Genomic DNA, 17,692 nt, shown 5'->3' with positions numbered 1-17,692 from the left:
GTAGACTTGTCTACTATAAGTAGACGATAACAGTTGTATACAAGTATTAATTTTAGTTAACGCTTTACTAGTTAACAAAGTAGTAAAGCATTTTTAGAATTTAAAATAACTAAAGATGCTGCAAGTTTGAGAATGTGATTAAGATTTACCCAATAAATAATGAAATTTACCTATTTACTTTCTCCAAATTATTTATCTATCAAAATGTCACAGATCTTGGGTATGCAGGAACATGTGGCTTGCTGTCTTACAAATCATTTACTGCCCCCTTTCTTCTGTTTTTGCTTAAAAGTGCACAAACTTGATAAAGTAATTTCCTATTACTCTTTGACGTGAATAATCTTCCTTTAAGCAATGGTTTTAAAAGGACATGTAGTTTTTTTTAGCTTGCCTTCTCAGAATGAACTAGGAGGCTAGAAAAAGGTCATACATTCTGTAAAAGATACGGAATCTTGCCAACTGCTTGTTTGTTTGCTTTATAAAGCAAGTTCCATAATTCACCTTCAAAGTCCAGGCCGAGTTCGTATATTCCTCCTTTTATTTCCACGAGTGAGCGTTATCGCACTCAGTAAATATCCAAGAATTAAATTCCTTAGTCATCGTCTAACTAGGTTATGTCAGATCTCCTGGTCTTGGAAGCTGCACCACGCAAAGACTACAGACCTTGGAGATTAAACTCTTGCTTCACTAAGGTTTGCTGCTTGCTTAGGCATGCCCATCGCATGAGATCAGCACTTCACACTCTGAATTCCCTTAGAAGGAAACACAGCGTCTCCTTGGGATCCCAGGCGGAGCAGGTCCACGAGGAGTCCAGTGTTAAAGAATATAGGAAGTTATTATATGGATATGGAACAAAAATAGGGACACACTAGTTTACTTTTCCCTAAATTTACCTTTAGCAAGAGAAACCACTGAGCAGAAAAATATGGGCTTTGAATTGTAAGATTAGTGGAGTAAAATTATCCACAGGGTTCAATGGGATTTACATGAACTTAAAGTAAGCTTAGCCCCCCCCCCCAAAAAAAAAAAAATCAAAATCTCAATCTAGAGTATTTAAGCATGTGACATTTAGTGATTGCTCCTGACACAACTTCTGAATTTAAAAAAGTTTGTATATTTATTTTAACAACGTAGTTAGATAATGGAGGATAATACTTCTTTCACAGAATCTATAAATCTCTGGGTAGGGCTTTATTTATTTAAATTTCAACAGAGGCATCTCATCAGAATACGCTTTAGAGGGAATTCATATTAGATATAACAGGAAACCATAAGATAATTTTTTTAGAGATTGTACTAAAACATTCATACACTTTAGCCATCGGAATTTTCTCACATAAAAAACTTGTATTTTCACTTTCTTACAATATTTTGATATAATGTTTTCTGAAAAGCAACTCGAAAAACTGTCCTCCACCAGGGAAGTAAACAAAGCTTTAGCCAAGACAGTTTTTGAAAACAAACATTAAAATAAGCAAGAGCTTGTTTCTCAGGGCTTAGCCTCCTAATGGATACTTTCATTATACAGATTTCCTAAAGGACTTCCATAAAACATTTTATTTTCCCTCTAAATTTGAAAAATGAACATCTCTAACTTTTGAAAAGCTTAAATTGTTAGATATGGAAAATATTTAAAAGAGGCTAAAACGTATAAGGTTTTGAAAAAAAATCATTAACAGTAGGTCTCACATGTATTCAGATTTTTGGCTATGGTATGATTACATTGATTGAAACACATACTTGAAGACGTGTAAATGCACTATGATTTACTTCATTCAAACTGTGTTAATACAAACCACCACCCTGTTAATGGTGTCTGTAATAGTAAACTGCATTGCTGCACAGAATCCTATAGCAAGGTCTCCATGCTGTACAGCACGGCACAAGTATGAAGACACGTTTAAGTACTTTGTTTTATTACTAACTACAGTAAATACAGCAAGACCTTATTAAGTTTTCAGGGGCAGATACTGCATAATCCAGTATTTTTTTCTGTTTACTCCAGAAATACATAGAGTTGTACAGACAGGGCTAAAGAAATCCAAATGTCAAAAAGGCTGAAAGCGTGACCCATTTGGGGAAAATAACCCTTCAAAGAACAAGTAAAGTTTTGCTTGTCTTTTGATTCTTTGATAAATGATTATGCCACTCATGTACATCCACACAGGAGCCTTTAAGAAAACAAAACACATTCAAAGCTGCTAACTTTCTGCTGTTCATCACTTAAGAATAACCTATGACTGGGATTGTTGAACACATACAAGAAAACTCAACTTTAAAAAAAGCTCTTGTTTGTCAGGACTCAAGTGTCTATTTTCTGTGCTATTCAAAATTTTTTTGTAGCACCAAGCTCATAAATATTTACTGTTACACTGTAAATAACAACAAAGATATTAGTGAAATTATTAATGTGAAGAAGCACTAACATCTTCATGGACACATCTACAAGTGGGCACCAGTTCATCGAGACTGCACAGAACTTGTAAGAATTATTTTTGTGTCTGTTGTACCTATGACAGTCATCATATTAAAGTTCAAGTGACGTCCTCTCTCCACCTGAAAGTTTACTTTCTTTCTCCTAAATTTTGGAAGATTTCAGTTCACAACCCTTTTTCGTAATTTCAGATTTCATTTATTACGTGCAGCTTGGTACTCAAGCAAGACATACTAGAAAACTTTGCAGCAATGCTTGTTATAAGCTGCCATATTTGTGTTTGCTTAAATAATTTCTTTTTTCAATTACGTGTTTTGTTAACAATATTTATTTACATGCTACATGTTGAATAAAATCCTCCAGGTCAGCTAGGGAATTATGAAGAGAATTGTTCACATCTTGATTCCTGAGAAACCTTCGAAGAGTATCTAAAGCATTCAGAGCCTCATTTTTTGATGGTAAAGGCTGTTCGGCTGCCAGACATCCATCACCTTCATCATCGACAAATGTCCCAGCTTTATCAGAAGTGCTTTTTTGGGCACCTTGAAATATCCTTTCATTATTTGCGGGCATGTCACAAGTTGCCAAACCATCATCCGAAGCTGCATATTCCTCCAGAGATAAGCCTTCTGGAAACTCTACTCCTGCTGCCAAGGCGTGCGCAATCAAGTCAAAATCACTTTCAACCTCTGTGTCTTTATCACCATCTTCCTCAGTTTCTAACTTGAATCCTGCTTCCTTATAACTTTTAACAATAGTCTCTGGTGCTACCTTCCTCCAACACAGGTGCAACATCTCAACTGCATCAAGAAGAGTTAACGTGAACTCTTTATTACCTACTACGCAGTCAACAAATCTTGTAATAAGACAGTGCCTGTATTTAACTTTCAAGCTTCTGATAACGCCTTGTTTCATAGCTATGCATGAAGAAGCATCTGGAGGAAAGAACGCTAATTCAATAGCCTTCAGGTTCTTTACCTCTGAGTGAGCCGGGAGAGGATCAACAAAAATAACTACTCGTCGCTGCTGTGCTTGAAATCTTTCATCAAGTTTATGCACCCACTGCTCAAACACTTCTGAAGTCATCCAGGCCATTTCGTTTGCTTCATAATCCACTGGTAGCGACTTCACATCTTTGAAACAGTGTGGACTTCTGTCTTTCCCTACAACGAGCAAAGGAAGTTTCTCGGAGCCATCCATGTTCGAGCCAACCACAACAGTTACTCTCTCTTGGCTCACCTTACCAACAGAACAGGTTTCCCCTTTAAATGAAAATGTATTACTAGGTAACATCTGGTACAACAGTCCAGTCTCCTTTACATTAAACACGTTTTCTGGCTGGTAGTCATTCAAATAGCAAGGAAGAACATTTTGGTACCAAAGAGTCAAAGCATCCGCTGCAGCAGCCGCAGCTGCTCCTCCCGGCTGAGCTCTGAATACTAACCCATACCGTGACTTGAACCGATCAAGCCAGCCATTACTGCACTTAAAATCCCCGTGGCCAAGTTTCTGGGCGAAATCGTTAGCTTTGAGGCGCAGCATAGGCCCATTCACCGGCACGTTCAGGCACTGAGCGATTCTGTACCACCTCATTAACGCCTCCTCCAGATCGGCGTGAAAAGCAGTCCGCAGCCTCTTCCTTCTGGGATCAAATCCCAAGGATTCGAAGGCTTCCAGCACTTTGTCTTTATTCTTCAGAATCGAGGACAACGAGTTCTTCTTTATGCCGTACTGCGCCGCCACCTCTGCCTTCTTCCTGCCGCTCTCCACCGCGCTTATCATGTCGACCTTCTCCTCGATGGAAATGCTTTTCTTTCGCCTTGCCGCGGGCAGCGCCGCCGCGCTCCCGGGGGGCTCGGCCATGGCGCCCGGCGCTGCCCCGCGCACGCCGCCCGCGCCGCTCCCGGCTCCCAGCGGCTCTGGTCAGCCCGCCGCCTCCCCGCGTCACGGCCATGGCGCTCGGCGGCGCCCGCGGCGTCTCCCGGCCCGCGGGGCTGCTCCTGCACCCGCCCTGCCAGCTGCGCCGGCTGCGGGCGGCGCGGGTGTCTTTCTTTCTTTCTTTCTTTCTTTATTTTTTTTTTTTGGGGGGGGGGTCGTTGTTTTCCCTGAGTTTCTGGCCGCGGAAACACGCGTACAGCAGGGACCGCCCGCGCAGCGGCCGCCGGCGGAACCCGGCCGACGGGGAGGTGTTGCGGGGGGGACGCAGAGCGGGGTGGGGCACGCCGCTGTTTCGGGAGGGGGGGAGGGCAGGAGAGAAGCGGAGGCCCCGGATGTTGTTGCTTGGCGTTACAGCTTGGCGGGGAAGCGACCATAGACAGGAGGACCGTGGGCTAGAGAGGCGAGCTTCACGGCGTGTCCCCAGCGGGGCCACCGTTAACCATACTTCCGGCCAAATACTTCCGGCTCCATCTGGTACCGGAGAAGGAAGAAAATAAAGCTTTAGACGGGTGCCCCCGCCGCTGCTGCTGTGTCGCGTCCCGCGCTGCTCCGCCCCGCCCGGTTTTCCTCCCTCCGCCCCCATCACGCGGCGCGCGGAGCGGCAGCAGCGCCGCCGGCAGGTGAGGGCGGGCGCGGTGCAGCGGCCGTTGGGGCGGCGGTTGGGCCGGCAGCGGCGGTTGGGTCCGGCGCGGCGGTTGGGCCCGGCGCGGCCGGCAGCGGCGGCAGCGCGGGTGCGTTGCGGGGCCTCCCGGGAGCGCAGGCGGCGCCGGAGCTCGGTCGAAGGGAAAAGGGGGAGAGAGACCTTGCTGTGCTGTGTAACTTTCATGCTCCTAAGCCGTGTTCCGTGCCCTGGCGCTTACTGCGCTAGGCGTTCAGATTTGTCTTTTGCAGCCAACTTACCGTGCTTCGTTCGTTAGCAAAGCGTGCAAACGCTATGGTGTTGTGCAGCAAGCAGGTGCAGTAGCTGTTACTGCTTACAGGCTATAAAGTATTCCCTCTGGTGTTACTTGCAACACAGCTTTGATCTGTTGCTGTGACTCGAAGCAGTTCATAGCCTCTCATTTCCCTTTCCCAGAACTAGCTGTGGTTTTAGTGCCTAGCATGGTCTTTCTGTGCTTCGTGGAGCTGGTAACAAGGATTTGTCATTTGCTGTCAATGTCTTTGTTATCTGTGTATTGATTCACTAGAAAGGATTATGTGAGGGTTGTGTGTAGAGCTGGAGAAGGATGCAGTGTGGGTTGGTGTGCCTGCAAGGCTTACAACTGTGTCAGTCACTTCTACATGTATTTCTGCTTATATGTGTTTGTACACACAATTAAAATATAAGAAATAGATAATACACAGAAGTGGAAGCTAAGGCAATATCTTGATCACATGATTCTTTCTGTTTTCACAGAAGTCATAATTGGAACTTTAATTAATCTGGAGAGGAGTAGTGTTAGAGCGGTTAGGGGCAGCTTCAGCTGGGGTAGGAACTGTTGATGCTAGTTACGGCCCTGACTCCACTCTTCATTTCTGTGGTGCTTTGTAACTTTCCTAGCAGCATGATTGGCTCTGAGGCAATGGGATAAATTGACATGTGAATAGTTATTTCAGAAGTAAAACACAAGAAAATCTGTTTTTCCTGTACTTAACAATAACCAAAAAAGCCACTTGTGTGGGTTGTGTGTAGGAACAGCAAGAGAATTGCAAGAACACCAAGAGGAAACTACGCTGTGATTTGCAGCAGAAAGTGTGTAATGCAGTTCTTCAAGTTCTTAAAAAAACACCTGATCTTGACGAGACCTAGTACTCCCTTTTAGAAAGCTATAAATCAAAATTAAGAAAATATATATCATTATTTTCTATCAGTACTTGAACTGGCTGCAGTGTTACAAAACTTGTTTGGTTGTTGGCTTTAATCCATGTCAGAATATAGATCAAGCACTTTCTTCCAAGCAGATCATCTCTGAGTTGTTTTCTGTGAGTGTATTAACAAATCTTCTTTCTTTACAATCTTGTCAATGAGGGCTGAATTAGATATTGACTTGGAAGAGTAATGTGAAAGAGTAGAATTGCTGAGACATTCTACAAACAGCATCCATTTGGATCAAAGTCCTTTCAATCTTCAAAAGCTCTGCAAGAAAGAAGGTGAAAGACTTAAACCTCTTCAGGGAAGTGGGCAAAATTCCTTCAAAATCCTTTTTTAAAAACAAATCCCTCATCCGCCCAAACTTGCCAGTCCTGTGTCAGTCATGGCTGCTGTGTTCAGTTCTTAGAGTTCCCAAGCACTTGTTCAATGCTGTTTTTGGTACGTGTATCTTGGGCTTCGTACTGCTGGCTGGCCTCTTTAAAGAAGGCTGAGTTGTAACATACATTCTTGGTTGTTGCTAGAGAAACTTCCATCCAAGTAGATGAGAAGATGTAATTTTCTTTGTTCTGGACAGGCCCATCAATCATTTATTTTGAGGGGTTCTTGTAGTCCTTCCCCCAGAGAAGGAGAATTTACCTCCCCAGGAAATAAATTCTTGTTTCTTGTAATGTTTAAGCTTTAAACCTGAATTACATCCATGCAATCTCAGGACAGTCTTGGAACTTAATGGGTAAAAAGGAAAGTTGTGATTTTATTTATTTTTTCCCCCTCTAGTGGTCTACTCTCACATGTGTATTTGCAGAATGGCTCTCAACTTTTGGCTCTTTTTACAGGGTGACAGAGACGAGCAGCTCAGTTACATTTGCAGCAACATTTGGGTGGAAGGTGGAGCTATGTGACCGAGATCTTGTAGGATGCAGTAGCAGTTTATAAAGGGATTCAGAGTGGTTCTTTACATGATCAAATGCTTTAGTGCTGCTTCAGTGACTAGTTGATTGTACTGGGACAAGGAAAGAAAAATTCATATATAAATGAATTGTGAGTTAGAGGAAAATAAAGCTTCCTCCCCCCCTTTCCTGTTCTTATCCTGCTATGAAATTGAATTTGTTACGGTGGCTTGTAATATGAAGGTCAAAGTGCGAAAGTTTGGATTTGAAATGTTTATCTCAAACAAACAAACAACCCCAAACTTTTGGACAATGGAAATGCGTAATTGCAGTTGATAGCAAAGGAGGTGCTGGTGCACTGAGCAGTCATTTAGCATATTCTAAAACTGTGGCTGCTTGTGTGAAAAAATAATCACTAATACAGCATTCATACTGTATTGAAGGTTAGCAAGCGGATATAAAGAAGTGCCCTTTCTCTGATATCTGCAATAGAAAAATCCCGAACTACTGGGATACAAAAGTCTATATGTATTTCTGTAATTGAACCTCAAATATAAATAGTATGTGTTGTGTAAATGCCAAATTTATTGTAACTTTCATCTGAGCATCTTAACTTTTGATGGTTATGTGCATGTGGAAGGTTTTCATCCTTAGATCTAGGACCTGTTGTTCTGTTTACATTCCAATTTTGGGTGTAGAAGCACTCATCAGGGACTGTTTTAAAGTTGAATGTACAAGTTTACTATTTTCTACAAAAGCAGCCTTTGATCTTCAGGCTTCCAATTCTTGTGTTTTAGAATTGATCAGTATGATTCTGCATAGCTGTCCTGAAAGTGCTCATACAGCTTTTAGGAAAATAATTCTATATATAAAAAGAAAACCCTGCATGTGTGTCTGGGGGGTGATTGTAATGTAAATGGTGAATTAATATGGATTTTTTTTAACAATCATTTTTTGTCTTTGTATAGCAGCTTCTGTGTGGGTTTGTGAGATGGTTCCTACCTCTAGATTATTAAGAGTTCTTGAGATTATCAAGAATATATTGATATTCTTGCTGTTTATAGCATTTAATAATTTTAAATAACATTACCAGAGTATCTGAGTTAAAAATGGAAGTTGGGGATCAGTAATGTGGTACAACTGAGTTTTGTTAGTGTAGTCATGGTTGAGACAATCCAAATGAAGTTAGCCTCTTGTGATTTCTTTGCTCTGTGACTAAACACTTATCCTAGTCCATAATGTCTTTTTTTTTTTTTTTTAATAAATATATATCCTGAGAAATATGTTTTTAGGCATGCAGGCTGCTTTCCACCAGAAGCAGAGCTTTAATGGGCTGTGTGGAAAAGCAGCTACCTCTACTGTACAGTCTTATTCACAAATAATGCTGCTTTCTTAATTAATTTGAAAGAAATTTAGCGTTAGTAGATAGCTTCATTAATTTACAGCTGTGAATTAGTTGTACTCAATCTGGAGAAAATTCCTGTTTTACACATTTGCTTTTCCCAGCTGAAGTAATACATTATCTTGTGTAATATGATCTAGATGGTTCAATTTCTCAGCCTTTGTTTTCTTATTTTATTTCCTCAGTCTTGTGAGCGGCTTGCCTTACTAGTTGCTATAATTAAAATATTTTATTGCTTGGGAAGTTGAAATGCAATATAAAGATAAATAGTGCTTTTTTTTATATATATATTAAGCTGGTATGTGGATGAATATGTATAGAATAGTACAAGACTTAATGAAGTCAAGTCATGTGTGATTATTCTCAACACTGATGGTGCTTGTTTAATTTTTAATGATTGGTTGTCTCCTCCTCACAAATGGATGAGTGAACTGCAGTATCACCTGTCGTTTCCAGCTATTTGAAATCAAATTTAGGTTATGTGCCTAATGTAGCTTAAGTAGGAAAAATACCTGTCTTTACGTGACCACTCCGCTCACCAATGTTTTTTTTCTTGTGTATATATTCAGGACATTGACTTGCTTTGCCCTTGTGGGCAGATTTTTTTTTCCTCTCTTTTTATTGAGAGTACAAAATTAAAGGGATTTTATTTCTCATTAGGCATAACACTGAGCAGTTTACTAGGTTACAGTGACTTAGCATCTATCTAAACTCATTGAACATTTGGTAAATCTCATGTCTTAAGAAAATTGCAGCCTTTCCAATGGTAGGGTGAAAACGTATTGTTGCAGGTGAAAATAAATATCAACTGAAGAACTTCATGTGACTTCCTGACTTTGTATTGCAAGTTCAGCCTTCTGTGCAGTGAAGATTGCTTTGGCTAGGGGAGTTGCTTTTGGAGCTTGCTTGTATCCTTAGTCTGATTTCACAGAGCTAAAGACCTGGTCATCATCAAAGGAGGGAGGTTTCTTAGCCTTTGCAGAACCTGTGAAAGATTTTTTTTTTTTTTTTCCCTGAAAGTCTACTCAATATCTGTAAGGTGCAACATCTAGCTCCTTGCATGTGAATTAATGCATGCCAAACCTATTTCATTTTCAGGTATGTCAGAACTCAACAATGAATCCACAACACTTGATGAATCTCATCCAGCTGCAGAAGAGGTCCAGTCTGACTCTGAGGTGATTGGGTGATAGTCATATTAGTGTAAAATCAACCAATCCCGGCAACAGTTTCAGACTGCCAAAAATTCTGATATACATAGCATATTGAAGTTGTTATATGAAGTTTTTATCTTAAAAGGGGGGGAAGGGTGGCTTTGAGACAGGATTAAGAGCAATCCAATTAATTCATAACAAAAGATTACTTCAACCAGTAGTCTATTGCTGTCCTAAGGTATTTAGATTTTATAGGTGGAATGGATTTAGGCAGGGTGATAGACGAAAAGAAACATGCAAGTTCTGCAGAAAGAAAGGATACTTAAAAGGTAGCAATCTTTGCGACCTCTCTGTAGCAAGACGTTCCAGCAGCTACTGGAGTGGTGGATCTTCTTTTTTGGGGGAGCAGATGCAGCTTGCAACTTGATTGTGGAGAAGTCTGTGGCTTTGGCTAAATATCACTGGAGCTTTTGTTCATAATTAGAAAATCAAATGTGTTTGGGAGGCAGTTTTGGAAAGGTAAAGAATACATGTTATGGTGACTGCTCTAGAGCGAGAACTAGAAAAAGATTATGCCAATTTTATCGCTAGTAGAGATTCAGTGAAAAACAGAATAGCTGGCTTCATAGACATTTAGTACATCTTCAAATCTAATATGTACAAGTGGACATGCACTAAGAAAATGGTGATTCAGTTACTGAAAAATGCATTTTTTCTAAATAAAATTTCCAGCTCCAACTTCATTATTTTCTGTAGTGTTTATTTCATTCATGTCTGATACTTAAATACGAATTTAAGAACTTGTTTAGATTTACTTTAGGCTACATCTGATAGATCTTTCTTCTGAGGGTGCATATTGATTAAATGCTTAGTTCAATCCAACTGCAAGCTGCTGTTGCCAAAGTGGCAATACACTTTATTCGGCGATCATACTCACTGACATAGCAGAAATATGCTTTTGTGTTCTGGTGGTTTAGTTTTCTCTCACACCAATAAGCTTATCATGATTGTGTGAGGCAGCAGAGAATATGCATCTAGAGGTCAGGGAAGGAGAAGTGGAAGACATTTTTTGGCAGTAGCCTACAGTTAGATTAGGTATTTTGAGATCATGTGCTGCTGGAGTCTGCTGCTGTTGTAGCTGAAGGTAGTCCTTCGTTCCCAATAGCTGCTTATTTCGTTATCATCTCCTCTGTTTTGTAGGCACAAGTGTTTGTGCAGCAGCATGATGAACAGTTTCGGAGAGCTGATTTAAGAATATTGCATCCCCTTTCTGGGGATCGGTGACCTTATCTTTACCTCCATGATTTCCGCAGTCTTGTTTGCTGTACAAACTCATGCTCTGAACCAGGGAGGAGGTGGAGGAAGGAGGGAAGCTGAGGGGAGGCGAGTTAGGGGCAAAGGGCATAAAAAAGGAACAAGAATCTGTTGTTCTTGGCAGCAGCGATCATTTAGACTGTTCACTGAAACCAGGCTGTAATCTGATGTTACGTCTGAGCCAAATTAAGTTTACTGCTGCTGAAAAAAGGATATCCCACTTCCTCTTTCCTGCTGCTTGCTTCATGATGTCTTTGGTACTTGTCTGACCATGTGGTAGACTGATTCAACTCAAACTGCAAAAAAATAAGCTAGTGAAAATGTTTCTTGTCAGGCTAGTGAGTTGTCTCCATTAACTGCTTCCAGGTGAGTGGCAGGTGTGTGTTGTGGTTGAGAGATGGGACACTGTGTGACTCTTAGCGGGGAAAGGGGAGAAGGGTAACTAGTGAAACCTCTTTCTTTCAGTGAGGATTTTTTTTTTTTTTTAAGTTCAGCCACGAAAGAGCATTCTTTTTCTTTCTTTCTCTGATTCTGAAATCTCAATTTGCGTCAGGTGGAAGTGTCTAAAGGACATGTAAAGTGCTTCTAAGTCCTTTTAGATTTAGTAAGTTGTTTAGAGAAGCTGGCAAATACCTTTTTTCTTTGTGCACATGTGTGCACGCATGTGCGCAAGCAGACAATTTGTCTGTCAATGTATAGCACTAGCAAAATAACTGCAGTTGTTCAACTTACCTTGGTGAAAGGCACCCATTATTTGTTTTGTTTTAATTGAATTTGGAGATGCACGTTTTGCTTGTGATCCCTGCCAAATCAAAAGTATCTACTGGTAGTACAGGGCTTCTTCTTGACCGTGTGCTTTTTAATGATTTGCAGAAAGAGAAACAAAAATATTATGTGAATATATACTAACATTTCAGCCTTGTGCAACTAGCTGTGGTAGGCCAAGCATTTTGGAAAATTACCTGAATTTACCATCTCAAATTGAAGCATGATGTCATGGAGGTTAAGCAGATGTGAGATTTTGAAAACTTCTTTAAAATAACTCAGCTGTTGGAGAGGTTCCTTTAATTGAAATCTACCAGGATAGATAACCAAAACATTTGATCTAATGTGACATGTAGGGAATGGAACAAATTACTGTTTTAACAGTAATTCATAAAATAAACATAGTCCTTTTGATGTGCTTGAATATTTTCATTTACTTAAAGGCTATGAGATTTGAAATTCTTCTGTTGTATGAAGACCAACGCAAAGAACCTGTTCTACTTCCGAATTGAAGACTAACGTAGATGGAGAACTCATTACAGTAGGCCAATGTGAATATATGCCATGTATACTATTCCTCCCTAGTACCAAATGAAGTATTAGAGGATAGTAAATGGGAGGGATGGATAAGGTGATTTAGTGGATTACTAAGTCACAATTTGTTGAATTCATAGCATGCTGACTTTTTTTTTTTTAAAAAAAAATTATTTGAAATCTGCTTTTAGAAAATTTATGATTTTTCAAAGACTTTTTAGAAGTTTTTAAAGGTTATACCCAAATGTTTATGTTCTTATTTTAGCAAAATGTTTTATACGGTGCTACTTTAAGTGTAGCTTTTGATTTAGTTTTACTGACTTAAGTATAGAGAAAATAGTGATTCTTAACTGAGAGTGGGGTTGGGCAGACTCAAAGATGAAGTGCCTTAGATTATTTTATGGGTGCATCTGGAAACTGCAGTTCATATGTACAGTTCTTACAGACTAGCTTGTGCTTGACCTTTTTCTTTCCTTCTCCATGTGGGCAAAAGGCAGCTGTTTACTCAGGATCTGATGGAATTCAGTCTCTGTGCTGCTTCTCCTTATGCTGCACTTTGTTCCGCTTTAAGAAGTGTAAATGTTTACTCTGCTGGTTTACTTGGATTTTTAATTTTATTTGGTATCTATTCTATCTGATAAAAATGTAAAGCTTCAATACTGAGTTCTGCTTCAGAAGACCAAATTCGGTGAAAAGTCTCAGTAAACTAAAGTCTTTGAGAAATACTTACAATGTTAACTTACCTTTGAAAGCTGGAGTTAGAGAGGCATGTTTATTGGAGTCTACAGACAGTGAATAGCTGGGAAAGAGCTTAGGAGGCTTTAGGGCTTAAAAAGAAAGTGTCCCATCAGCTGCTCCAGAAACCTGTATGTAAATCACATGGTATGGTTGTCAGATAGGGAGATCCCAGCAGTTGAGTATGACAGAATATGCTGTCAGAGTGATATAGGTGATCCAGAGCAAGTGCCAAAAAATAGTCTTTGTATTATATGGATGTTCTGTAAAAGTGAATAAAACTTCTCTTGTAAAATACACCTCAGTGGTGTACTTTGCCGTGTCAGGTGCATGCACAGGTCCATGGGCTGGTTGAAGATTTCAGACAATGATTACATTAGTAATTGAATTAACACTGTTTTTGTTGCATTTGTTAACAGCACTTTCGTTACTAACCAAGCTACCCTGCAGAGTTGGGAGTACCCTTTTTTAGAGGGCTGATTTCCTTCAGGAAAAAGTAGTGGTTTTTGTTTTGTTTTTTTCTTTTTTTTTTTTTTAGTGAAAAATTCACCATTTCTCTCTCAATTTTGGAGAATGGTAGGGTATCATTTCCTTTTCAGATGCTCATAAGTACTATACTTTTTTCTGAAAATGTCTTTTCTAGGTTTTACCTAAGGTGGTCCTCTGACAGCTGTGGTTTCACAGCTGTTTCTGTTATTCATAAAACTGCTGTATTTTGAAACTAACTTTGACTCTTGAATTACAATCATGCTTGAAGTTCTTGTTTCTGTATTTAGCTTACCTGCTCTTGACTGAATCAGAGTTGCATACCAACTGTTTGGTCAGAAGGTGGCACTGTATTATAAGAAATATAGTAAGCTAAATTCAAGATTGGAATCATGACTTCTATTTTTGTAATAAATGATTAAATTCGTTGCACTTTTCTAATGCTTCTTGCTTATCATTAGCCAGTACAATGTTTAGCCAAGCTCAGCTTTTTTTGTAGTTTGAGATATGTAAACTAAGGGTCAAGTGTATGTAGAGAAAGTGTTTGTCTCTGGCCGCACATATTTAAAGCTGTAAAGATTTCCCCCCCGCCATGTTTCTCATTCATAGATACTTTAAATTATGAAAATGTTATGACAACGGGTTAAGTTTTAATGTTTCTTTTCTCTTGAATCTTGAAGCTTTTAATTATATCTGTCTAAGCTGTGCTAGAACGTTAGTGTGACTTTTTTTGGGGGGGGGGTACGTGATTAAATGAATGTATACAGATCTAGTATATCAGAATGTTACAGAATGAGACTTCAAAATAAAACCAGCTGTAATAAATCTGTAGATAAATATTTTAATATAAATCATTCATTGTGAATGTAAGACAACTGCTAACCTGTTTCTTCCTACACTGTAGCAAGGTGCAATGGCTCAAGAGTCTCCCAAAAATTCAGCAGCAGAAATTCCTGTGACTAGCAATGGACAACTGGAAGATTCTCACGAGCACAACTTTAATAGGGTAAGAATCTTCATTGGTGTCTAAGAAGACACTATTACCAGAATGCTAAAGTAACAATGCAGTATATAGTAGACTTCACTTGACGTTTTCTAGAGCTTTTTGGAAGTGCATGTTAATCTTGTTTGCAGGTGTAGTGAACAAACTCTGCTTGAGGATGCAGCGTACAAATCATTTCTTAGTGTGCCAGCCAATTTGTTGACTAATTTCAGATTTTGTGCAAGTTTCAGTAAGTTCTTTAGCTGATTACAGTTAGATCTTCTTCAAACTGACTAGTTTGCTATACTGAATTCATTTGTCCTTCTAATATGCTTAAGTTAAATGACATTATTATATATGTTTGATGTATGTATGTGTAATATACATGTATATGTGCTGCAGAGTGAAAATAAACTAGAAAACTTATGTAGTTTTGGTCACCTTTTTGATTATAATGGCTTTATTTTCTATTATTTTAAAAGTAAAAGGTCTTTTGGGGGTTATTTCAATTACTTGCATATTTTCATTCATATTTGTCCTGATTTTAAAAAGAAAATACAAGAATGGTTTACTGATGGTATCTGATAGTCTGCCAGAAGAAAAATAAAATACTGTGTAAAATATGCTTGATTTTGGCTGTCTTCTGAGTAGAGCCTTAAGGAGGAAAAACTCCTTTGCAGCTGATAAATTAGCATTAGAAAAAAAAGTGAATGTTTTACACTGCAGTAACCTTTCATATCACAAGTATGTTAGTACTGGCAAGCTTTTCTGAATGTGAAATAGTACAAACTGTGTACTCTGTGATGCATAGCTAAGTGGATACATTTCAGCAATATTGACTTTAAGCCTTGGGGATCACTATTTTCAATCCCCCAATTCTGTTAATTTAGCAGGAAAAAAAACCAAGCATTTTGTAAAAAAAAAAATATTTCTAGAATTTGGTTTAATGAAGAAGTATCAAATGTGCAAGGCAAGCTACTTCTGAGGGATGTTAACTTTGAAGGCAGCATGTTTGAAATTATTGTAAAAGAGAGAAGTATGGTATCTTTTCTTGTGTTGAAACTGAGGGATTAGTGCTGTTCTACTGTATACTGTATAGATAACCTGTATCAAAGTGCATCAGATTTGTAGTATATTGAAAAAAAGTTACACTGAAGTAACGATTTGTATGCAGTTCTTTTTTCCTTACTCTTGATATGTTTTACTATCAGTTTGTCTTGTGTTTGGCTGTCCAGCAGAGGGTGCTATGCTATAGTGTATGGAATTTGGGGGTGGAGGGTGTTCATGGTTGGAAACATGAAAGCTGGTTTGCTACCCATATTTATTTGGTATCTGGTGAGATTTAGATTTTAAGGAAATCTATAAGCTCTAACTGTTTTATGCTGACAGCATTGAAGTGTCTTGCAGTGCAGCATTATTTGTAAAAGAAATACCGAGCAGATCTTCAAATGAGTATTTTTGTGCTTTCCTACTGAAATACTGATTAGAGAAAAAAAAATCCGTAAGTTGAAAAAGCAGTTATCTATAGTTATCCTGAAAACAACATCTGACATCATTTGACTTTAAAATTGTAGGGTAGCTGTATAGTGAGGGAGACAGCAAAGCAGTGTAAACCCTCATGAGACTGAAATACATCAATGTTAGAGCTCATATTAAAGAAATACAGCTCTTATTACTGTGTACTTTATTTCTGCTGAATGGGTCGTGTGAGCATGTGTGTTCTGCAAGTATACTGTGCTGGAAGAAGGCTTATGTTTCTTAAGACTTGCTGAATAGGTCTTCTAGTAGCATAAGAGTAAGAGCTAGGCTGCTGTATAATTAAAATAAAGTTGAAACTAAACTTTGATAAAGATGTAATTATGTTTAGGGGAATAATTCAAATGCATCTTGAAGTGAATGAATTTGGGTTTACCTGGAAACAGAGAAGCAGGTTTACTATTTCTAAGTCTGATGACCTTGATGGTGCAGTGACTTGACTACTGTCCATATAAATTCTTTTTCCTTTACATAATGATTGCTCATACAGTGCATGTGTGTCCAATATATGTTTAATAGTTACAGTAAATGGACTTTGCACTCTTGTTGATTTGTTCAGAGCCATTGTTTAGTCTATGGAGAATGGAAATGTTAACCTCAAGTAGTATTTGTCTCTGACTATATATAAAATTTGAGGTAAGTTGTTGCTACCTTACTAATTATTTTGTTGACTTCAAGTTAACTGTGTTTTGAAACTTCCACTGAATACAAAAATGGGTCAAATATTTGGTAATATTGCAGAATGTGTATACTGTGTGAACATTGCTTGCACTTGCTACTGTAAGGTTTTTTTTTGATGATATTTATTCTAAAATCATTAAAGACTAAATGCGCTTGAAATATTTTGAATAGTCTTATACAAGTTTACACCTGCATATGTGACCTGAACTCAGAATGTGTGTTAATCAGGGCTTTTTACGAACAAAACAAAATTTTTGGAAGTAACATCTATATCTGTTTATTAATCTGTTAATCTCAAATTCTAGTATTAGCCTATTCATCTTGGTTCATGTTTGTTATTTCTAGTACTTAATGCTATACCTTCTTTTTTTCTTTGCCAATATTTTTGGTAACTTTTTTAAAACATAAAGCAACATGCATTGTACCACAAAATTTCTGTGCCAGAATCTGAGGGTGGGAATGGACGATCCCTATCAATTTATGAGACTGACAAACATAGTACTGATTTTCAGAGGCCATTAAGCATGGGGCAACAAACCATTACTGCTTTAAATTGCACTGTTACCTCAGTGCTTAGTTATAATCTGTGAACCACAGTTTTTAGTCCGCTCAAATTCCAATATACTGATTTCAGTTACGCTTTTGGGGGACCTGAGGCATAAGATAATTTTAGTTTCTTATTAAAATAATGTTATGATCAGGAATCTGTTCATCTAGATTTTGTATAATTAAGGTATAAACACAAAAAATGATTTGTCCTATGTTTTTATTTGGTCATCTGCAGCTATTTTTCCATAAGTATTTGAGCAATTTTATATGTTTTTGATAAACTGAGTAAAAATGTAATTGTACAATCTTCAGGTTGTTTAATTACAAAATTAAATTTTCTCTAGACTTGCATTCTTTGTAGTGTTGGCTTCAGACCCTAACTGTACCCTTAAGCAGCTCAGGCATGAAAATTACATTTATTTTCAAATATTCTTTTTTTATTT

The 17,692-nt window shown here is 38.5% G+C and overlaps 2 protein-coding genes across 6 annotated transcripts in view; one reads left to right on the top strand and one right to left on the bottom strand.

The window, feature by feature from the left end:
• Positions 1–1,895: 1,895 nt before the first annotated feature.
• On the bottom strand, positions 1,896–4,297 carry TIGD4 (tigger transposable element derived 4). Its single transcript, XM_062574754.1, has one exon. It carries the CDS (start codon positions 4,295–4,297, stop codon positions 2,762–2,764), a length of 1,536 nt encoding a protein of 511 aa, XP_062430738.1. The 3' UTR covers positions 1,896–2,761.
• Positions 4,298–4,831: 534 nt separating this feature from the next.
• The window catches only part of ARFIP1 (ADP ribosylation factor interacting protein 1), a 45,016-nt gene continuing 32,155 nt past the window's right edge, over positions 4,832–17,692 (top strand). For 4 of the 5 annotated variants that reach the window (XM_062573856.1, XM_062573860.1, XM_062573857.1 and 1 more), the window contains exons 1-3: positions 4,832–4,992; positions 9,612–9,691; positions 14,406–14,507. In XM_062573856.1, coding sequence (XP_062429840.1) covers positions 9,614–9,691; positions 14,406–14,507 — 180 coding nt within the window. In that variant the 5' untranslated portion in view covers positions 4,832–4,992; positions 9,612–9,613. The remainder of the gene's footprint in view (positions 4,993–9,611; positions 9,692–14,405; positions 14,508–17,692) is intronic. The other variant, XM_062573859.1, reaches the window with a different exon arrangement.

Source organism: Rhea pennata, chromosome 4 (genome assembly GCF_028389875.1).
Source record: "Rhea pennata isolate bPtePen1 chromosome 4, bPtePen1.pri, whole genome shotgun sequence".
Classification (NCBI taxonomy): Eukaryota; Metazoa; Chordata; class Aves; order Rheiformes; family Rheidae; genus Rhea; species Rhea pennata.
The sequence above is the reverse complement of the archived record's forward strand: the minus strand, read 5'-3'. Positions and strand labels throughout refer to the sequence as shown.

Coding starts and splice junctions, on each gene's coding strand:
- TIGD4 (XM_062574754.1), bottom strand. CDS start 4,297: ATGGCCGAGCCCCCCGGGAGCGCGGCGGCGCTGCCCGCGGCAAGGCGA.